This window comes from Tachypleus tridentatus, chromosome 7 (genome assembly GCF_004210375.1).
Source record: "Tachypleus tridentatus isolate NWPU-2018 chromosome 7, ASM421037v1, whole genome shotgun sequence".
Classification (NCBI taxonomy): domain Eukaryota; kingdom Metazoa; phylum Arthropoda; class Merostomata; order Xiphosura; family Limulidae; genus Tachypleus; species Tachypleus tridentatus.
In genome coordinates, this window is record NC_134831.1 from 191,978,811 (window position 1) to 192,002,953 (window position 24,143).

Here is a 24,143-nt window from a genome sequence, read left to right on the forward strand (position 1 = left end):
ATTAGAAATATCCCATTAGAACAGTAAAAAATACTAATTTCGTAAAGCACTAAGAGAAAAAATTGTTTAGAAACATACAGCAGCCAATTATTGTTCATATTTGGTGTATCTCCAAGGTAATCAAACTTTCATTGAAAACGATGTCGTTTCAACTACGAGTAAGTCACCTGCTGGGCGTGAATAATTGAATCTCACTAAAAGACGAGAGAACATCGTACCAGTACCGATACTGAATCCTTCTATTTCCTTATGCAATTAGATTTTCAAAGAAAGTGGCCACACCCCATATTCTATATAAAATGTTGCCCTTGTGCTTGAAGTTTTACTTCTTGTTGTATTGGCACATTTCTGGCACATTCAGAAATTTTGCATATCTATATTTATTTTGAAATTTTTCTACTGATAGCTGGAAATTTGTTCTACATACAGTTGGTAAGTAATGAGTGTGCTGTTTCAATTACGTCCAATGTAAAGTTTACTTTTTCATATTTTAAGAAGATTATGAGTAGCTTTATCTATAGGATAATTTGTGCAAATTGAAAAAAATTATAACAATTCAGAGTGAGTAGTATAAAGTTTGAATAGGTTTTTCCTAGTATTTACTTTGTCTTAGTACAGTTTGAATATATGGTGAACAGGCTTAGATCCAGTATAAAGTTTCAATAGGTTTTTTCTAATATTTTCTTTGTCTTACTACAGTTTGAACACATAGTGAACAGACGTAGATCCAGTATAAACTCTATATAATTACAGTTCAGTTTTTAGCGAATATGTTTACCTAGAGTATAAATTTTGCAACATTAGAATTTGAATATATTAGAATGTGATTACTCACAATATAAAGAATATGTTACTATAACTTAAATAAATAATATATACATTTACCTTTAGTATAAAGATTGTGTTAGTACTATTAAAATATATAGTGAACAGGTCTCTATTACAAAGTTTATAATATTACAACTTAAATTACACTTTTCTTTATGACATTCTTACTTCAGTACACCAGATATGAGTAAGTACAATATTATAACCACTGTGTTTCTGTTTCAATCTCTCTTAATATAGTATATTATAAATAATTATTAGGTTAAGGAATAATTCGTGAGCGTTTTTAAATAATTTCATTCAAGCATTACATGCAAGACTATACAATACTTCAATGCATGAACACATTACACCCAAAACATTTATTATGATACTTTATTTCATGTAATACCTAGGTATATAGTATGCATTGTTGTAAATGAAATTGCAAGAAATTAAATGCAAAAAGCAGATGGTGTCGAAAATGCTCGATTTTGTCCACTTACATTCCATTTAATGAGCTGAAAATGAAAGCAAAAATTAAAGACATGAAAATCAAACACACCATCTATTAGAGCAAAAAATTATCTACCAAATGACATGAAATATTTTGCGAAAGCGTTTCATTTATGAATATATTTTGTTAACTTGAAAAAACGCTCACGAATTATTCCTCAACCCAATAGTATGTCTAATATGCGTGTTTATTGGACAGGTTTATATATGTACTTCCTTAGCTGTATATGTTTTAAGGTACTGTTTGAGTCAAATCTTTACATGTTTAGGGTGCTTTTTGCCAAAACGTTTTTTAGGGTTTTGTATAATTCATGTTACAAAGGGCGCGACAAAAGAAGGACGTTGAAAAGTTAAGTTCTTACAGATTTCTGAAAGTTATTTCATATTCATATTATAAGTTGTAATAATTTGGGTTAAATAACATAATAATAACTAGATATTAGTGATTTTGATAAATAAAAGTAAGTTGGTAAAAGTTTTGACTTGGAATAGATAACAGTGTACTAGCATTTGATGAAATGGTTTATTAATTTTGTGTTAGTCAACACTTGAAATGTTTTACATATTTTAGTGTTCGACTTAAAAAAAAAGAGCCCTTATCTCATGGTTCAGTGGTAAGCCGACGAGGCCTTTCGTTTGATACCAGAGTTCTTCAGATTGGCTGAAATATGCAAACAGAAAAATGGTTGTGCGCTATTTACATCATCAAATGGATATTGTATGAGTCATTTATAAATCATAATTATATTAAGAATTAATAAAATAATATCAAGTATTTATTTCAGCAATAACACTGCACAACAATTTTTGGAAAAGTTTTGCTTCCTGAAAAGTTTTTGCTGATTGTGACAGGTACCTGGTGGGTATCCACAAATATAGTTTTGGTTTTGCTTCATCACGAAGGAACACTGAGAAATAGACAGTTAACTGTTTACTGGCAATAAAGTATTTAATTGCATTTATGTTTTTAATACGCTATTAAGTTCAACATAATTAAAAGTGTTTTGCTCCTGATTTTCGTTTGTATTCAATGTCCGGTGCATCACGTTGTAGTGTCCAACAGTAGTCAGCAAGCATTGACGGATTCCAGTTGTCCTGAGATCGTTTTTCCGTTGTAGCAATGTCCTGGTGAAACTGAAGATTTCGATGAAACGGTACGTGATGATTTGGATGTGATTTTCGTGATCAGCAGCCAAAAATTTATAAGGAACACCCAACAGTGTTCAATAAGCAAAAACTTTGTTGTGCAGTGTTATTATTTCATTGATGTGATTTAGTTCTACTAGAAATAATTTCATTCATTACTCAGACAAATCTTCGAACTATCAGACTAGTTCTATTTTAATTTATTTAAAGATTAGCAATAATAAAATCAAGACTAGGAAGACAAGATATTATACACATGTAATTCATGTTAGTCCAATAGAGCTGACAAAGACGCCACCCTTTCTTCATAATCTGTCAATTTAAAAAATATATACTTGAACTCGAAAATAAAATATTCTTTTTCGTTTCAGACACAATGAAGAAGTGGACAACCTGTTTGTTTCTTTTGGGTGAGAATTAATATTTTGTGTTAACTTCACTATATAGAGAAATATCCACTAGATTAAGTTAAAAATTAATATTGTTTTTAAATAAACAACAAACATTAAAATCGTAAAGAACAAAGTTTTTAACGGTTGACTGATCCAAAATCGTGTAAATTATATTTTCGCTCGGGGTTGTTAGGTCCCGGTAATAACGGTTTCTGTTTTAAACGTTTCATTAGTAACGTCTTATGTCCAAAGCACTAGGTTCCAGTATAACAGTATCTGTCTGAATCACCAAGTTCCAGTAATAACGTTTTCCGTCCAAAACGTTGTTTCAATAATAGCTTTCTGAGTAACTAAAAGTAATAATATTATTGATTTATATTTTTCACAGATGCATTATTCATTTCGACAGCAATAATTATCATAATTTTGTGAACCATTTGTGTATATATTGTGATAAGAGTAAAGTATTCTGCCTTTAAGTTATAATATCGTAACAGTGTCGTTATTAATACTAAACCATATCCGTCACTTTTACTAAGATCTGATCTTCTATTTTATCTACAGATCAGTCTTTTTTCCAGACCAATTAAGGGATAACAATTATAAGTTTTTTTTTTGAATTTTGCACAAAAGTACACGAGGGTTATCTGCTTAAGGCGTCCCTAATTTACAGTGGCGGCGCCAGGATATTTTCGTTGGGGGAAGGGGGCTGAGGTAAACTGTGGAGGGGCTTCCCAAAATGCCATCAATATGAAGTATAGATGGTAAATTATAATTATGTAAGTACCAAGGTACATTTTAGAAAGGTGTGCCAAACTGTTATTGTGATATTTTTCATATTATCATAAGTATGACAAGCACCTGTTACAATAATGTAACTATTACATTACATTAAATTAGGCACTTCTAAATAGCCTAATGACAATTTCAAAATTCATTCTAGAATTGTTTAGAAATATTATTTGGTTAACATGTAAGGTTATTATCTAATTATAAGTATAACATTAATTGGATTGTAAGTCATAATTTTAAGTGTATGCCACAATCATCAGTACAATTTTGGATGGCTGATACACAATGCAAAATGATCTCACAAAGGACACAACACTGGCTAAATGCTTCATAGTTTTGACCTATACACAATACACTTATACATACATGATATGTTTTGCTTTTCAATAAAAGATAAATGAAATTAATGGGTAAATACCTGTGAAACCTTTGGTTTATCAAGTCAAATCCCTGATGTTCTGTTGTAACTTGAAATCAACGTGATTGTACAGTCTTCGTAAAAGCTCAAGATAGAATGACATTACACAAAGAGCGGCAATACAGTGCATGAGTTTCAGTGCATTCAGTACGTTGCTATGGGAAGCATGACACATACTTCCGTCTTAATGAAGACGTTGAGTTCTACAGATCTCTGTCTCTTTGATGTTAATTGTTGAGCAACAACGACGATTGTGTTTTCCATACTTTATGAATATATGTAGGTAACAATATTCGGGGGGGGGGGCTGAGAGCGGATTGGCTCATTTTTGGGGGGCTCAATCCCACCAATTTCCCCCTTGGCACCGCCACTATTAATTTGGTAATAAAAGATTAGAGGAAAGGCCTACTTGTGGTCTACTGTTTTACCAACAAATAGCGATATTGACCGTAACTTTATAATACCCCCTATGATTGGAAGAGTGAACATGTTTGGTGAGGCAGGGTTTTGAATCCACGAGCCTCAGGGACAATAATGGCAGGAACTCTATATTTTCTTTGAATTAGCTCATGCTTTCTCACGACAGAATTTTTATAATGTACCTAGAGCTACTGACTAGAGGACGTTCATCCTTTCTCCAGGCAGCCTCATGGTTACTGACGAGGGGCTGCACTATGAGAAATCCATTAAATTCTGAAGAGTACACCTATACAAGTTCAGACACATATATAACGGAGTTTTCTTTGTATGTTTTACGAAAGCTCAATCCATAAAAGTTCAAGTATACCTAAAAGATAACTACAACTATTTATTTGTATGAATAAATGTAAGTTATTGTGTTTTGAATATACTTAAAAATATTTACAGGATTATTAACTATTAGTTTTGGTGAGAAAAAAAGGTCAACATCGAACACTGAAGTTGACGATGACGATCAAATTCAGGCAGTAAGTTTTTACTTTCATCAACAGGTGTTAATTTTACAATAATTTTGACTGTTGATCACAGGATAACCTCGTTGTTAGCGATACTTTCCGCCATAAGAATTGTAAATACTAAACTAATGCTGTTAAAGTCAAACCTTGAGGTACTCAAAAATGAATTAAATAGATTACTTGGGCGAATCTTACTTTTGCTGTAAGTGTTTATTTATTTAGAAATTCCACATTTTTTTCTCGAAAGTAAAGAACAAAGTTTGCGACTGTGAAATAAAAGTAAATAAACAAATTTCCTTTTAGCGCACTAGCAAACCTTTCAATTCTTAACTATATAACACTGATGAAGGTAATCTGGAAGTTTGCCACTCATAAATGTATTGTGGAATATCTGTCTGTGAAGAATATAATTTGGAATGTCTGTAACTGATGAATCTAATGTGAAATGCCTGTCACTGAATAATGTAATGTGAAGTGTCTGCTACTGATGAACGTAATCTGGAATGTGTGTCACTGAATAATGTAATCTAAAGTATCTGCTAGTGATGAATATAATCTGGAATGTGTCTCACTGAATAATGTAATCTGAAGTGTCTGCTAGTGATGAATATAATCTGAAGTGTCTGCTAGTGATGAATATAATCTGAAGTGTCTGCTACCGGTGAATGTAATCTGAATGTCTGCTACTGATAAATGTATTCTGGAATGTTTGCCTACAAAAAATATAATCTAAAATTTCTGCCACTGAATAATACAAACTGAAATGTTTGCCACTGATGAATGTGTCCTGAAATGTCTGCCTCTGAAGCATGCAATATGAAATGTTTTCCAATGATGAATGTAATCAGAAATGTCTGTCTCTGGTGAAGGTCTTTTGGAATATCTCTCATTTAAGAATGTACCCCGAAATGTATGCCAGTGATAAGTGTAATCTGTAATGTCTGTCACTAAAGAATGTAATATGGAAAGTCTACCAGTGAAAAATGTATTCTGGAATGTCTCTGATTAATGTGACAGTATAAATTACATGGCAACAAATAGAAATAATAACAAATAAGTTGTTTTATCTATTAAAGGCTTTTATATAAGTTCAGTATTGACCACAAGAGTGATTTTACACATAATACCTAAGGTATTTATAATGTGTATACGGACGTCATATGTTGAGCACAATAATAGACACAAAAATATTCTCACAATTTAGATACTATTTTATAAACAACGAAATAATAATCACTCTATACTTTTAGAAAACTTTAAAATTCTTTACTCCAGACCCACAGATTACAAACCCTTTATTAAAGAACCCCCCTTCATTTTCATTAATTACTCAACACTAAATAATAACACCAACTGTTGTGATTTATATAATCAGTTTCGTATTCTCAGTGTTTTTATTTTAAATTTATTATTATTTTGAACATATAGTGTCTATATTTATAATAAGCCTTTTTCTATTATAGTTTCTGTTATCAATGTTATTTATTAAACATATGCATTATATTATATGCCATTAGAAATCTGTTTTTTCTAAACTTCAAAGTGAATACAAAAACTCACTCTAAATAAGTATTGGTTTTGTGGTACGAATATTATAAACTAATTTTTTCTAGATATTAAAATGATGATGGAATTTAAGGAAATTTTGAAGCGCCCGTATTAAAAATGATTTTGGGATTCCCGTGTCTTAAATACTTATTATAAATCATGGGTATATCTTTATTCAAATGTGTATACCTTTCCAGGAGAATATATTTATTCCAAACTATCTACAACAAGACCACCCTCCAGTCTATGAAGGTCTGGAGTCTGTCTCAAGCTATTTGCATTCAGACTATAGTAATGCTCGATTGATTCCTCATCTTTCATCATCTGCGTCTTCTTCGTACATTCCTCCGCGCCCGAATGACCATTCCACAGTAGGGATTAGGTATGAAGATGGACATAGTAACTACCACATTAAAATCAACCCAATTCCCGGAATACCTGGAAAGGATTATCCCGTGTTTTCCCAAGTACCCTACACCAGATTCAGATGTAAAGATGTTCCATATCCTGGATTTTATGCTGATGTCGAAAGTGGATGTCAAGTAAAATATAAATGCTTATGTTTTTTTAGTTCCATTGCTTGAAGTCCTGTAGTAATATTATTAATGCACGTTGCTGGCAAACCATTATAAGTTTTAATTATTTCAGTTCAAACTGATATTGATACTTTGTGTGAAGTAAGATATACTTTAGAATTGATGATTCTTTGTTTTTAGTTTCACACTGAGCTCGATAGGAGTGTTTCGTATTTTTATTATACCTGAAATTCTACATTGGCATCAGTAGCATGGGTTGTATGTCTGGAAAAAACTTAAAATATAATAAAACAAAACACGGACGTGATAATAGGAAGCTTTTATTAAACCTTTCGAAATCATCAAAATCGGCCCAGCATGGCCAGGTGGTTATGGTACTGGACTCGTAATCTGAGGGTCGCGGGTTCAATTCCCCGTCGCACCAAACATACACGCCCTTTCAGCCGTGGGGGCGTAATATGTTACGGTCAATCCCACTATTCGTTGGTAAAAGAGTAGCCCAAGAGTTGGCGGTGGGTGGTGGTGATTAGCTGCCTTCCCTCTAGTCTTACACTGCAATATTAGGAACGGCTAGCGCAGATAGCCCTCGTGTAGCTTTGGGCGAAATTCAAACCAATCATCAAAATCACATCATCATTAACTTAGAACTACAAAATAAACAAACAATATTTGTAATTACAACAGAAATATATACAAAAGAGTAAGCAATTTATATATACAAACATAAGACGAGAAAATGTGTCAAAAGTGAAATAGTTAAATTAAAATACGTTGAAATCTTGTGAAGAAGGTAGGAAAGTTTGTATGTTTCTTTTATTAGTAGTTCAGTATCATTTTTGGCTGTTGATAGAATTTTAAACTTGGAGAAAAAATTGGATGTCATTTTTCAGCGAAGTTGGGAAGGTTTGTAACTTTTCTTCCAGTGTTTATAGACATTCCCATATGTTCACACGCTTGAACTTTAAGGTGATGTTTGGTTTCACTAATATAGAAGGTCTTATAGCCTCAGCTCGTGTAATTAGTACACGAGATGTGAATAGTTGGCACTTGGCAAACGACTTTTGCAGTGCAAAAAAAACGATTTTATCTAAAATTGGGCTTCATAATAACTTTCAGGTCATTTTAAGGTTAATAAGTGTTGCATAACTTTTTCGACCGTTTCGTAATAAGGTAGCTCTGTCTCCCAGGGTATGGCAAGCAGATGTATAAGGGAAGTTTGAGTATAGTTGGTATCTTAGATGGTTTGACAAACAAATTAATTAGAAGTTAAGAAGTTATTTTCCCCAAGAAATGCTTAGGATCCGTTTCGAAAGAGAATGTTTTGTATGGAGGTAATTTATGTGTGAAGAACTTAATAGGATGAGATTAGTTTGTAGGTCCAATTTAATAGACAGAGTATAAGATTAGGTTTAAAAAGGATGTAAAACTGTCAAATTAAGGGAAAAGGCCAGTAAATGTGTTTTTACGGCAGAAAGAAGTTGAAAGACCGTTAGCATCATGGCTAGCAAGAACGTTCAGAAAGGAAATAGAGTTATATGTCTGAATTTCATTAGTGTAGTGTACGGTGAATTAAAATAGTTAATAAAACATCGGATACGATGTGTAAGGCGTAAACTAGGGGGAGTATCATTAACATACCTACTGTACTTTGTTGCTGTTGTTTGAATTAAGCACAAAGCTACACAATGGACTATCTGTGCTCTGCCCACCACGGGTATCGAAATCCGGATTTTAGCGTGTAAGTCCGCAGACATACCGCTGAGCCACTGGGGGGCTACCTACGGTAGAAAATAAGTTTGTAGCTAACAGGACACTTGTCAATATATGTACTGTTTGCAATGTATATAAATAATATCTTAGTTAAAAATCATCTAACACAAAGTGATAATATATTAAAAGTATATTGTGAAATTCCCGCCTATTCACTAAAATTGTATAAAATTCTCGAGTGTAAGAAGCAAAAATATACGTATGTACGAAAGCACTACTGCTATTGTTTTAGCTGAAATTTTTGGACTGTCGCCTAACGCTTACGACAGGTAACCAACGCAACGCGCGAGAAAACAGTATATATTGTTGGCTTGCTATAGTTGGTATGCTATAAACTTTAGAAGTTATAACTATGATTAACGCTTATAAGTCAGATATTTTATCAGAAACCTTTATATATTTCGAACATTACGAACCGTCTAGCTTCAGTAGATTAACTTCGGACGGTAGTATTTTTACGAAGACAGTGTATAACTTCAGTTGTGAAAAAGTTGTGAAAAGTTAAGTGAAATGCAAATCAAAGAAGCCCTACTTATACAGCAACCAAAAGCAAAATTAAACCAATATAAAGGAACACCTTTATACCTATAAATTAATACCCTAACATTAAACTGCACCGCCCCCTACAATCCCGTACCCGTTTATACTCTCCTCCCTGAGACATGTGTCCCGCAACGGTCACTTACAAACTCCCTCTTTCTTAATCTGAAGATGACCTGGGAAGGTCGAAATGTCGTTCTCTGTTTATCAATAAAAGTGATAATACCCATACCAGCCGTTCTGAAATACATTAGTATTTCAAAAGGTATTGTTGTCATCAAGAATAAATTACATTCAGTTTCAGGTTATTTGAAATCGTTATACGTAACAAGTCAAACATGATACTGAACTACTAATAAAAGAAACATTATACATAGAAACGTTCCTTCCATCCCTAAAAAATAGTCTTCACAAGATTTCAACGTAGATTAATCTAATTCACTTGTGCTACATTCTCTCATCTTACATTTGTATATTTAAACTGTTTACTTATGTTTATATTTCAGTTGTAATTACAAATATTGTTTGTTTGTTCTCTGCCTCTATGTTACTGATGATATAATTTTCAGGATTCCGAAACATTTAATAAATGCTTCCCATTATCACACTTAGTTTTATGTTACATTAAGTTAGGTTTTCCGAAATTTGAGCCGATTCATATAATACATTTTTACCTGTATTAAACTATAGTAGCGTTAGCAAATAAATAACTAACGTTGCGTTATTAATCTTTGGCGTAATTCTCATTTCTAAATGAGTTAAATAAAACTAGTGGTAAGTACACTTAAGTTACCTGAATTTAGTGCAATCATAAGAGTCGTTCTTTATTGTGACTCATAATGTAAGTAACAACCAAGTTTCTACCATGTGTTTTGGTATGGTAAGTGGTCTAACAGACAGAGTTTCACCCCACGAGCTTATAACACTAAAATCCTGGGTTTAACTTCCAGTAGTGAACACACCATATGCCTTTTCTAGAAAAACAAATAACCAGAAACAGACAAGCGAATAGTTTCTTCGATGCTGAAAATGGTAAACATAGTGCGGTTAACATATTTTTTCATATTCTCCTTTTATCTTACTCTAAAGGTCTTACAGTTTAGTTAACACATGCAAGTATTGATAGCAGATGTCCGTATGGTAAGTTTAAGTTAATATACTTTCCAATATACATATAATATTTAGTTTTCTCTATTGTTGATGTTATTTTTAAGTTAACAACTATTTTATCATTGCCATATCTTTACGTCTTGTTTTATACGAAGTTTAATTACTTCCCAAAACATTATACGTTACAACTTGTGTCTGTCAGCTAGACTTCATTATTTGACTCTTCAATTTATGTTGACATTGAGTGTGGAATGTAATCTACTGAAATTATTTTGTAAAACGGTGGAATGGTTTACTTTCCATACTCAAAAAAATAAAAATAAAATTTAAAATCACGAAGTAAAACGTTGGAACGGTTCATTGTTATCTTTAGTCTTACTTATGTGTCAAACGAATGTCAGATGATGCATGTGATACGATGTGAGCGCTGACTGTGTAAAAAGCATATTAATCTTGACCTCTAGATGTCTAAAAGGCACTAATAGTATGAAGAAACCACAGTCAGATGACGTGAACTTGTTCCAATGATTATGTTTATAAATCCGTAAAGGCCAGGAAGCTCGATCAAAATTTAGCTTAAAAACATGTAGTTAAATACCCTCACCTCACCATTCATTTTTCATTTATAGAAGTGAACTTTTACTATATTAAAAAAAATGAAGGGGGCACGCAAGAAAACATGCGGGATTTATTTTTCCAGCAGTCTCAATTCACTTAACTGCCGATGAGGACCTGCACTGGCTGCTGCTTGCCCCTTAGTATTTATTTTGAATTTCGCGCAAAGCTACACGAGGGATACCTGCACTAGCCGTCCCTAATTTAGCAGTGTAAAATTAGAGGGAAGGCAGCTAGTCATCACCACCCACAGCCAACTCTTGGACTACTCTTTTACCAACGAATAGTGGGATTGACCGTAACGTTATAATGCCCTTCCAATTGAAAGGGCGAGCATGTTTGGTATGACGGGGATTCGATCCGCACCTCTCAGATTACGAGTGGAGTGCCTTAACAACCTGGCCATGCCGGGCCTGCCCCTTAGTAATAAAGCGAAATCAATAAAACCAAGAAAGTTCTGTTTTTTAGGCTTTTACTTTAGCAGTACGAATTTCAATTATTTTCTGTTAAAAATAATAAAAATGACACTATAAATACGTGTTTTGTACTATTTCACTTAAATTATATGTATATTGAATATAATGTCGTCCTAGTGTTAAAAATCCATGGTAATATTGCTTACTTCAATAGAAAATTATTATTAATTTTTATTTTATAGGTTTGGCATTACTGCCAACTAGACGGGCGTCAGGACAGTTTTCTTTGTCCAAATGGAACAGTGTTTAACCAGGAAACCCGAGTGTGTGATTGGTGGTTCAATGTCAACTGCATTGACTCCACCTATCTTTACGGTGTTAACGCTGACCTCTACCGATTGCCAGTGAAATCAAGTTATATTGAGGAAGGTTTCGATTATAAGAAGTATGACGATATACATCAACCTAATCGGGCACTGATTTCGAGGGCAGTTGAACAAATACCTAAACACGTGTTGCCTGGACATCTAAATGCTGGATATACAATAGATTCACTTCCTACCTCTTTGCCCGAAGTCTTACCACGTGAAATACCGAAAATCCATGTTCCATTGCCTCAGAATAAGGTACATCACTCTCTCTCACAACAAGGGTACAACCCAACCTATCATAGTCCTCAGTTGCCTTACGTGCAACGAACCGAGTCTAGAAATTTCCAGCAGTGGCGCTATTAAGTGACACCTTGAACAAATCGCAAAGACATAATGATAAATGAAATTCAAGAAAACATGATGAAGTGGGTGTGTTCTTGGAAAACTGCATTGCCTGAGGTGGTTATTAATTTTTTCTTTTGAAAGGTGAGCAACGCAAAAGTTATTTTTATAAGTAAAACACATTGATATTATTTTGTCATTATTTTCCACGTAAAAATACTTCAGTTCATGTGTAATGGCTCTTGCAATAAAAATAAACTCAAACAATGCGCAAATTTTCTCCGTATTTTTGTTGTCTTTGTTGGTGTTGTAGCTTGATTTTACACAAACAGCATGTAGTTTAAACCTCATAGTAACCTAAATAAACTGAGGTGTGTGAAAAATGTTTGGCATTGCCCTGTTTATTATTTGGTATTACATAGAAAAGCAAATGTTTAATGATTATATATTGAAAGTATATTTTTACCAAACCCAAATAAAACAATGATAACGTTTTTTTAATACAAGTTATACCTTTTACACTAAGGAAGGATATATTTTAAAATAGGTATGACATTACTTCAATGAATGATCTTTCTCAAGTAAACGGAAATAAAGGTTTCTGTATTTAAATCAACAATCTAGCAATGTATTTCAATTAGAGAACCATTAGTGGTTACTTATCTCATGGGGGCCTGGCATGAACAGGTGGTTAAGCCGTGGGGGCGTTATGATGTGACAGTCAATCCCACTATTCGTTGGCAAAAGAGTAGCCCAAGAGTTGGCAGTTGGTGGTGATGACTAGCTGCCCTTCAGTCTTTTCTCACACTGCTAAATTAGGGACGGTTAGCACAGATAGCCCTCGTGTAGCTTTGCGCGAAATTCAAAAATAAACAAACAACTGCTTCTCTTAATGTCAGGTTCATGTACTTACCCTTTCTGAAGAAAACCAAAAAAACAGATTTCTATAAAAGGAAAAAAATAACTTCAAAAGGTAATAATAACATTATTTATATTAGAACTGTGATGTTGTTTTTTAAAATTATTACTAGTTATTACTATTAAGTGATGAGATCGTGCACCGTCCAGAACACATAGAGTTGATTTAGGTTTAAACTGATGTTGGTTATAAACTAGTTGTAGTTTTTTCAACTGAAACAAGAAGAATAAATACGAATAGTTTGATGGATTGGTAACTTTTTGGTTTGGTATTTGAGCAAAGCGTTCTTGCCTTGTTTTTGGACTCGTTGGATAGAAAAACAATCGAAAGTGAGTGGCCATCATATTTTAATATAAAACTCTCTGTCATTGTCGATATTTTAGCGAGAATATTTGTACTATTCCTTCTGAGTACCTTGACCATTCATATATATGGAATCTATTGGATATAGGGTAATCTGTCAATTCATGTGAATTGACATAAACATACGCAGGTAACCACTATTGATTCCCAAATTTAAATACGCTTTCAGATTGTCGAGTGTTGATTCTCAAATACAAAGGCATTATTTTCCTTGTTCTTGAGAATGATCTCACCAGTGATCGAAATGTTCTACTAGTATTAAAAAGTATATTTTCCTTACTGTAAAAGCTGTGACTTGAAATAACAAATAATTACAACGATAAATAAACTCAAAATGAATATGTATATTTTCTCATAGTTAGGAGACAATATTTGAAGTTCGAATTATATGTTTTTGATTAAGTAACAAATTTCCTTCGGCACAGTTAATCGCATCAGTTCAACAAATATTATTAAATCTTAATTTATGTTACATGATCAAAGATTTTGGACAGAGGTTTCCTGTCCTCTAACATATATTAGTAACAAATATTTTCTCAAGGTTAGGGGTTATTGGTCCTATTTTATTCATTATATTATGTCTACAATCATATTGAGAAAATACTCGTTTACATTTTAAAATTCTTAACAACAGTTTTCTGTGATATAAGACAATATACTATATATCAACAATTTTATTATTTATTATAATTAATCAAAGTGGAATATAAATATCGACTTTTACAGAATTCGGGCATTCGGGATCCATAAATTTAGTTGTTTGGTTGCTCGCTCTACTAACAAAGAGATTAGTTCAAATGCTGCTTGGTGTTGTCTTCTTCACTTTTATTATAAAGTTCATTAAAAATAAAATAAGAACCCTATTCAAATAATTTCATCCAAGAAATAAATATTTTAGAGGAATGCTGTGATACGCTCTTATTTGCCCTAATAAGATTACAGAAAATCTACCTGTTAACGTGCTTAAGTCTTAACAGGAAGTTTACTAAATTTGATGGGTATAAATAACACAGCAAGAAGAAGAATCGTTCATTTAAACAACTTTTAATCTTACTAGACAAAACTTCTGATTTTTAAAATGAAGTTCAAAATTATAGTTAGCGGTAATTAAAAAAATCTGTCAGAATACATATGATTTCACACTTGGTTCGTTAGCAAACGTTGATAGTGAGTGTTGTCCTGTTCTTAATGGAGTCCCATTGGAAGCGACATACCTATCTGACGTGTAGAAGGTCAAATCAGAAATTGACTTTATAGCTACACATTCCACCTGTTCAGTAAAGAACTTGGTCGTGTGTACCTCAGTGTAATTTAGCATCACAATTGTTTTTTATGATACACTGCTGGCCAAAATTTGAAGGTCAATGAAAATAAAGAAAATATACGCATTTTGCGTTGTTAGACTCAACAACTTATTTCAGTAGAGCTTCGAAAGATGAAAATAAGAAAAGGGAAAATAAATATAAAAATTTTTTTTAGCATTTAATAGCGAAAATGTGAACACTATGAAATTAGCCTAAATACTAGCTGGGCAAAATTTTAAGACCATACCAAAAAGAAGTCCTAAAAAGCGTAGGAAATGTCCAACAAGAGGTCTCAATAATGAGTTGCACGGCCGTCATTCGCTCTGGCATGGTCGATATAAGCGTCTGCAGAAGGCTATCTGGAATGTCATTCCAAATGGTGAAGATGGCTTCACGAAGATCATACATTGTTTGGAATTGACGTCCATTTCTATAGACTTCTCTTGCCATCCACCCCCAAACATTTTCAGTGGAGTTCAGTTCGGGCGAACACGCTGGATGGTCCAAAAGAATCACGTTATTCGCCATAAAAAAGTCCTTTGTCCTACGGGCATTGTAGATTGCAGCGTTGTCCTGCTGAAAGATTCGGTCATTTCCGCACAAGCGAGGGCCTTCAGTCAATAAGGATGCTCTCTCCAACATACCAATGTAGCCAGCTGCTGTTAGATGGCTCTGTATAACCTCAAGCTCCATTGTTCCATGGAAGGAGAAAGCACCCCAGATCATGATGGAACCTCCTCCACTGTGTTGTGTAGAAAATGTTCCCAGTGGGATATCCTTATTATGCCAGTAACATGGAAGCCATATGAGAACAAAACCTTTTTCCACTTTTCTACGTCTCATGTTTGGTACTTCTCAGCAAAGGTTAACCGAGCTGTTTCGTGGTGTGGCCTTTGAAGACATTTATGGTTTTTAAAGCCTTTCTCTTGTAGATGCCATCTTATTGTTCTTGAGCTGCATTCTGCATCCATAAGGGCCTTAATATGGTTTGGTGATCGGCTGGTGTTTTGCTGGACAACTCGTCGAATCCTCCTGCTCAACGCCGGCGAAATTTTCTTGGGCTGACCACTTGAAATTCTCGTTCCGTATCCCTCAGGGTCTTTTAAGAAATTTGCAACAGCAGTTTTACTACGCCTAATCTCACCAGCGATGACACGTTGAGAGAGACCTTGCTTTTGCAGCTCGACAATTCTGCCACGTTCAAACTGTGTCAACTTTTTAGCCTTTGCTATGTTTTTACCAAATGTAACACAGGAGATGTCAGTGGGAGATGTTAACAACACTAATGCTTAAACACAAATAACTAAATTTCGTTACGTGTTTACCAATTAACGCTTCGTTTCAGTATCGTCTTAAACTTTTGACCAGCTAGTATTTAGGCTAATTTCAGTGTTCACATTTTCTCTATTAAATGCTAAAACAGTTTTTATTTTTACTTTCCCTTTTCTTATTTTCGTTTTTCGAAGCTCTACTCAAATAAGTGGTTGAGTCTAACAACGCAAAATGTATATTTTTTCTTTATATTCATTGGCCTTAAGATTTTGGCCAGCAGTATACCTTTCTCTTTTTACCACTCAGTAGTTAGTTCATGAACCACAGGCTGGTTTCTCGAGATACTTAGACTTCTGAAGAAGATACATATAAAACAAATTTATTCATGTCCTCCGTGATGACGTGGTAACAAGGATTAAAATATCTTATCTTAAGTGCTTTTTATCTTTCTAGTAATCTCCGCTTGAATGGAATGGAAAACACACCCGCTTAATCTTTGTTTCAAAGATATTGTATTTATTATTTCTTTACATATGACAATTTTCATCTCGGAAAAACAAATATAAATTTGAAAAAGAAACACATTATCATTTTAACATTTCCTTGCTAATATCGTTAGTTAAATACTGAACATTCATGGCATAAATTACACGAGTTTATTCTTGCATAACAAGCCAAATTTTCAACATAGCGTTCCAAGGAAAATGGTTCTCTGCCTTAGCACTGCATTTTTACATTTGTTTAACCATACAGGCTATAAAAATGCGTTTTCATATCTATCTTTCACGGAATAACAATGCTTACAAATGGTGGTATTGCGCATCAAAACAATGAACGTTCTTGTTCACAGTACGTAGTAAAACAATGAACACTTGTTCACACTACGTAGCAAAACAATGAACACTCTTGTTCGCAGAACAATGAGTACTTGTTCAAAGCAATGAACACTCTTGTACTTTGTTCGCAGTACGCAATGAATACTCTTGTTCGCAAAGTAAAGCAATGAACACTCTTGTTCGCAGTACATAGCAAAGTAATGAACACTCTTGTTCGCAGTACGTTGGAAAACAATGAACATTCTTGTTCGCAGTACGTGGCAAAACAATGAACACTTGTTCGCAGTACGTGGCAAAACAATGAACACTCTTGTTCACAGTACGTGGCGAAACAATGAACACTTGTTCGCAGTATGTAGTAGAACAATGAACATTTTCTTCACAATGACATAACATACCTCTTATTCAGATATAATGATGGAAAAACGAATATTTATGATCATGGCCCATAGTGAACAAAAAATGGCAAGTCAATAAACATTCGTCTTCTTTGGTCCAGGATGTTTAAATAATCGACTCTTGAAGTTCTAATTTATCAATATCATATTTACGGTTAAGAATACAAAAAATACACTTTCTAACTATGAACACACCAATATATGTTTCAGCAATAATATGACTATTAACCTTCATTGTGGCTAATAAATCGTATAAATAAAAAATGAGGAAGAATATTTCTAATGGGACTATCCCACCAGGTGGCACTTTTGTCTGTTTGTTTTTTTTAATTTCGCGCAAAGCAACACGAGGGCTATCTGCGCTAGCCGTCCCTAATTTAGCATTGTAAGACTAGAGGGAAAGCAGTTAGTCATCAACACCAACCGCCATTTCTTGAGCTACTCTTTTACCAACGAATAGTGGGACTGACTGACACATTATAACGCCCCCACAGCTGAAAGGGCGAGCATGTTTGGTGTGATGGGGACTGGAACTCACAACCCTCGGATTATGAGTCGAGTCCCTTAATCACCTGGCCATGCCAGGCCTTGGAATTTTTATCTCCACCATCGTTAATGAGACTGAAGACAACAAATCACACTAAAGTGATTAAATAAATTGAAGTGTTCTGGTTTTCATATGTTTTTGTAATGTTTAAAAATTAAGTTTTCCATCAATAGATGCACAAAGCATACGAAGGTCAGCAACGGTTGTTATCCAACAGTAATTAGCATGTTCGTAGAGTTTTATTATCTCAAACATCGGTGCGGTAATTTGGATAGCTGTCAGTGACGATAACATCGTAATGTGGGTGAAGTCTGCAGTTCGTTTCTAACGGTGAACATACTTCTGGGGGCGATGAATAATAGTTTCCTGAACTTCTGGTTGGAAAAGACGGACTACACTCGAGCTGTCGAAGTTGCATATTGAGGTTTTGGGTTTGCGACATTGATTTGCTCACTCGACGTCGCTTCCTGTACACTATTATACCTACAACACTACACAGAACAACGAATGAAGCAGCGCCACCACAGCCTGCAAGCAGGGGAATGTTGCCTGAAAGAAAAGGAAGAAATTATGATGTACTGCAATGATACCTTCTATATCACTTGCAAGAGCATGTAAGATCGGAGATTTGAAATCATTTTGTATTTTAATTAATTGATCAGAACTGACAGTGTTAGGTATTATGAACTGAGTGTTTTTATTAAAAGTCTTGAATGTCAGAAGTGACATTAAGGTTCCTCTAAAAAACGTTATTAGAAAATCTCTCTACAGAAAAATCACCAACCAACCACATTATTTCTTCGATTTAATCAAACTGTTACTTTCCAATCACATTATTGAAAGAAAAGAGTTTAAAGAAACACTGAACTTGTATTGTTTAACGTAACCTTTAAATAATAAAACTCCAGATATTTCTTTTTACGTAACATAAAACTGAAAATCTATACGACGTAGAGACACAATACATTCTCTGTTGTATTATTTCCTCTGTTGTGAATCGCTTTTTCTCTTATTCAGGGCTCATCAACGTAGATTTATCCAGCAAATCAAAGTAATACAGCCAAGTCTCTTATAATGGTGCTGTGTACCTAACATTTATGGAGTTTCTAAATCCCTTCTAATTTCTCATTCAGTAACATTAATTGGTTTACATGCGAGAATAATTTTTTCGGGTTACAAAAAGATCTGTGCGAGTTTAGAAGTACTAGGATGGCAAGCAAAGACAAGTGGTATTCGGAAGTTTCTAGATTTTGGTTTATATTGTACGCTTGAATTGAAAAAAAAAAAAAAGGTGCGTTGGGCGGCTTTTTCTGCTGAAAGCGTAGGATAGGAAAGATTAGTAAGAAAATCTTTCATATTATCGGATTTCGACTCGTAATTGATTTTATTTCGCTGTGAAGCCTCAGGAATTGAGAATATGGAAGAGAAAAACATATGACGTGGATGGGAAGACTCATAGCTAAGATAATATTTGGAATCAGTGGGTTTGTGATGTACTGATATAGATAAATGATGGTCTCAGGTGAAAATCAGAATGTTAAAAAAGTTTAATCTCTGGGAAGAAACTTCATGTGAAGATAAGCTCTGAGTGGAAGGAGAAAACGAAGTGTAAAAACGTATTTAACCTTCATCAGTGCATGTTAAAATATACACCTTTCAGTACACCAAGGGTCCATACGGACCCTGTATATATTTAATGATCATAATGTTGAAGCTATGATTTAGATGTTGAAAAGTTAGCATACTGGCTTCTCATAGCATTGTACAGATAAACTGTAAGAAAGACTGAATACCATAAATATATAACATGTGATTTATTATTACAAAATATGAAATTTTCTTGTATCCGTTTTCTCCTATTTAGACAAAACATTGTCATTACTGGCATATATTTCGATAATATAGGGCCACTTCTTCTCTGATTGACATCTCACAATTAAAACTAATAAAATACTGAATGAAGAAACAGATTTCTCGAATATTTAACAAAAACACCAAACTGTACGGAAATGTGTTTGGGGTTCGAACGGACCTACGGTGATCGAACTACATCAAACTTTGTTTCAAAGCTAAACTAATGTCAAATTTTGGGCAACATGTAAACAAAACTTATTCTGAGTGAACATGAAGTGTTTCTTATTACCAGTTATTTTACAGACACTCATCACACCGTACACTGGGTGTGGAGTGATCAGCGTAGACACGGTTTCCACATGCTGTACATGTTTGACGGACATTACAGTCCGCGATTCTTGGGCAAAGATAACATCGTTTTTTTAGTTGCTGGAACACCTTGACCAGCATGCTGTCTTGTGTCAAGCAATCCTAGATCTACAAAGATAACATCGGTTTTTTAGTTGCTGGAACACCTTGACCAGCATGCTATCTTGTGTCAAGCAATCCTAGATCTACAAAGATAACATCGTTTTTTTAGTTGCTGGAACACCTTGACCAGCATGCTGTCTTGTGTCAAGCAATCCTAGATCTACAAAGATAACATCGTTTTTTTAGTTGCTGGAACACCTTGACCAGCATGCTGTCTTGTGTCAAGCAATCCTAGATCTACAAAGATAACATCGGTTTTTTTAGTTGCTGGAACACCTTGACCAGCATGCTGTCTTGTGTTAAGCAATCCTAGATCTACAAAGATAACATCGGTTTTTTAGTTGCTGGAACACTTTGACCAGCATGCTGTCTTGTGTCAAGCAATCCTAGATCTACAAAAATAACATCGGTTTTTTAGTTGTTGGAACACCTTGACCAGCATGCTGTCTTGTGTCAAGCAATCCTAGATCTACAAAGATAACATCGGATTTTTAGTTGCTGGAACACCATGACCAGCATGCTGCCTTGTGTCAAGCAATCCTAGATCTACAAAGATAACATCGTTTTTTTAGTTGCTGGAACACCATGACCAGCATGCTGTCTTGTGTCAAGCAATCCTAGATCTACAAAGGTAGATGTGACGCCTTTCTGTATTGCACAGGGATTCTAGAGACGTCTCTGAAGTACGTTGTGCGAATTACTTCAGGAGAGATCTAAATATGTAATCACTGTTTATCACAATGGATAACCTCTGTGAGTCCATACACAAAATACCTGATGAAGACACAGAGCTCCAAATCTGTATACTACTTTGGGTCCGCATGGACCCCATGCAACTTTTTATTCACAAAAATTATTCAACTACAAAACATTTAGAGTTTTATTATTTTTGTGTCAGAGGATGATAATGTGACAATTACATAAAAGTATAACTGGTCAATGAAAAAATATTAAAATATATTTATTGTCGGGGTCCATATGGACCCCAGGTGTACTGATGAAGGTTAACAGCACAGTGGTGTACTGGCCACACCAACAAGGTCATCAGTATAACGTCTGTCAAGAGTAGGAAGTGTTCTTTATTAAATGGATAACATCTGATTCTTTATGTAACCAACAAACAATGAAGCAGTAGAACCTTGTTTAGTACCCATAACGACGCCTTTTGTTTCTAGCAAAATTTACCATTAACTTATAATCCGTTCATGGTTAATACAAGTCTGGCAAGACGTTCGTGTAGTTTTTCTTTTCGTTAACCTACAGTTACAGAAAAAGCACACTAACCGTTAAGTTATTCAGGGCGCACTCGCTGGCATCGTTCTCAGAACACTAATTGTTAAAGTTATACGGTTGACGTTTCTGCGTGAGCTGATACTGATTCTTGTTGTTTACAACATTCTCAGTACACTAAATGTTAAGGTACTTTTGGAGCACTTTAACAGGCACTTACACTGATCTTCGTCGCTAACGTCGTTCTCACTACAATTCGGAAGTCCATTGCACACGAGCGAAGGGTTGATACAATACTGACGGGTCTGAGCGCACGTGGGAGATCCTGAGTTCACACAAAACTGACTAGTTTTGCACGTGAAGCCCTCACATTGTCCTAGGGCGATGATAAACATGTCTTAATTACGTAGTGTAAAAAAACAACAACACGTGAAAGTTAGAAAAAAAAATTTATTGTGATTACATTAATCATAGATAACAAATAACCTACAATTTTTCTAGCGCCAAACAATTGAAAGGAATATAATAAAATCTCCACATTATTTTTCGTTGCATTTTAATCTAAATTTGCAGCATCTTTCGTCAGGTTGTTTACTTTGTTTGTTTGTTTCTGAATTTCGCGCAAAGCTACTCAAGGGCTATGTACGTTAGCCGTTTTTAATTTAGTAGTGTAAGACTAGAGGGAAGGCAGCTGGTCATCACCACCCACCGCCAGGCTTTTGGGCTACTCTTTTATCAACGAATAGTGGGATTGACCATAACATTATAACACCCCCATGGATGAAAGGGCGAGCATATTTACTGTGACGGGGATTCGAACCCGCGACCCACAGATTGCGAGTCGAGCATCCTAACCACCTACCTATGCCGGGCCTAGGTTGTTTAAACATCACCTGTTGCGCTGTCGCAATAAGTAAATGGGTTATGTCTATTGATAATGGTTCTTACACGATAAATGAAGATTTTAAAAGTGTAGAAAAAAAAGTGTAAAACTCAGTAAGCCTAAATCCATACGTAACAAATGTAAATTCAGCCAAAAATGGAGGTGTAAAAATAGGTTAATATTACTTGGATGGCTTTAAGCTCTTGAAAGTCTAATTGTTTTGTACTAAAACTCAGCAACAAAGCTATTTCCAACTTAACGCACTACTTCAAATATTAGAACGCTTGTGAGGATCTTACGAACAAATGACTGGTGTCGTATGTTGTTTTTTTTATAGAAGGAACGAGTTCAGTTTTTCTTTATTATTTCAATTAATCAAAGCTTATTAATTACAATGTTTACTGTAATACGTTTTACTCTGGTGAGAAATTTTTCTTTATTAGTTCAGGTAATACAGTAACGTACCAAGAACTGTAGATTAAATATTAAACAAATGAGGACGTAATTTAAATTACAGACTATATCCTACAAGAATCAATCCTTGGTTGTATTTTACACCATGTTAGATACGCATCACTGTTTTAACTAAGTATAGCACGAGTGTTAACCATAATTATTTTTTAGAAGCGATAGCTTATTGCAGGTATGTTTACGTAACTGTGTGAGTCATACGTAAATTGGCGATTGTATTATTGCATCGTGTTACTAGAACCTTCTACGTTTTTCTCGAGTATTAGCAAATTATAATACTTTGTAGCAGTGGAAAGTTCTAGGCCTCACTTGGGCTATTTATAAATACAGGTCTAAAACGTAGTTCAGGTAAGACAAAGTTAGTCAGTTAGGTCGATAGATACAAACTATATGATTGTGAGTTTACCCGCATGGCGGCGCTTTAAAAATTTTTTTGTTTGTTTGTTTTGGAATTTCGCACAAAGCTACTCGAGGACTATCTGTGTTAGCCGTCCCTAATTTAGCAGTGTAAGACTAGAGGGAAGGCAGCTAGTCATCACCACCCACCGCCAACTCTTGGGCTACTCTTTAGCAACGAAAAGTGGGATTGACCGTCACATTATAACGCCCCAACGGCTGAGAGGGCGAGCATGTTTGGTGAGATTCGGGCGCGCACCCGCGACCCTCAGATTACGAAGCGCACGCCTTAACGCACTAGGCCATGCCAGGCCTATTTAAATAAATAAAAAAAGTAACAACACCATTCAGACCCTCAGCTTCATCCCTTACCATTCACATCTGTAGGTAATATTCTTTACCATAGAGACCTAAAGGTTACATCTTTTACTGATTAGATCTGTAAGATATTTTCTTTACCAGAACATAGGTAAAGTACTGAGGTTATTTAACGTAGTAATCAGAATACAGCAAAACCTATAGATTACATTACATATCAACAATATTGTAAACAAAAGTAATAATTAATACATATCGTACTCTATACATTTAATGCATATGCTTTTTAAACCAGAATATAAGTACAGCCTGTAGATTAAATCCTACAATATTCAAAACGTAGCTAAAAACATACCAATCAGAATGTATGAAATATCCATAGTTAACATTCTTTACCAACCATAGTTCGTACGTTTTATCCTGTATACACCAGAAGCCCATTTAGGATCCATGGTTGTATCCTGTTCTAATCAAACCGAAGCAAGCATTTAAATTATATTTCGTATTAACCATAATGTCAAAACATTCGTACATGTACCACAAAATAATAAAATATTTAAGGACAACATAGGGCCCACTAATCCATCTGGGCTCTCCTATTCACTAAACTAAACGTATTAAACAAAA

General features: G+C 34.4%; 2 protein-coding genes across 4 annotated transcripts in view; one reads left to right on the forward strand and one right to left on the reverse strand.

Moving 5' to 3' along the window:
• Positions 1-274: 274 nt before the first annotated feature.
• Positions 275-12,529, forward strand: LOC143257570 (uncharacterized). 2 transcript variants are annotated; one of them, XM_076516443.1, is made up of 6 exons: positions 303-432; positions 2,377-2,477; positions 2,841-2,879; positions 4,939-5,018; positions 6,752-7,096; positions 11,784-12,529. In XM_076516443.1, the coding sequence occupies exons 3-6, from the start codon at positions 2,846-2,848 to the stop codon at positions 12,273-12,275; spliced, it is 951 nt and encodes a 316-aa protein (XP_076372558.1). In that variant the 5' UTR covers positions 303-432; positions 2,377-2,477; positions 2,841-2,845; the 3' UTR covers positions 12,276-12,529. The 2 variants fall into 2 exon arrangements, with proteins under 2 accessions (XP_076372557.1, XP_076372558.1); XM_076516442.1 differs by lacking the exon at positions 2,377-2,477 and having other exon boundaries at positions 275-432.
• A 4,078-nt stretch (positions 12,530-16,607) lies between these two features.
• LOC143257569 (neuropilin and tolloid-like protein 1) overlaps positions 16,608-24,143 on the reverse strand; it is a 40,100-nt gene continuing 32,564 nt past the window's right edge. Inside the window, exons 8-9 of one of the 2 annotated variants that reach the window (XM_076516441.1) lie at positions 21,669-21,824; positions 16,608-18,442 (exon numbers count right to left, since the gene is read on the reverse strand). In XM_076516441.1, the coding sequence (XP_076372556.1) occupies positions 18,141-18,442; positions 21,669-21,824 (458 nt within the window). In that variant the 3' untranslated portion in view covers positions 16,608-18,140. Of the gene's footprint in view, positions 18,443-21,502; positions 21,825-24,143 lie in introns of both variants that reach the window. The other variant, XR_013031944.1, reaches the window with a different exon arrangement.

Coding starts and splice junctions, on each gene's coding strand:
- LOC143257570 (XM_076516442.1), top strand. CDS start 2,846: ATGAAGAAGTGGACAACCTGTTTGTTTCTTTTGG. Junction 5,019..6,751: donor ATGACGATCAAATTCAGGCA/GTAAGTTTTTAC, acceptor ATACCTTTCCAG/GAGAATATATTTATTCCAAA. Junction 7,097..11,783: donor ATGTCGAAAGTGGATGTCAA/GTAAAATATAAA, acceptor TTTATTTTATAG/GTTTGGCATTACTGCCAACT.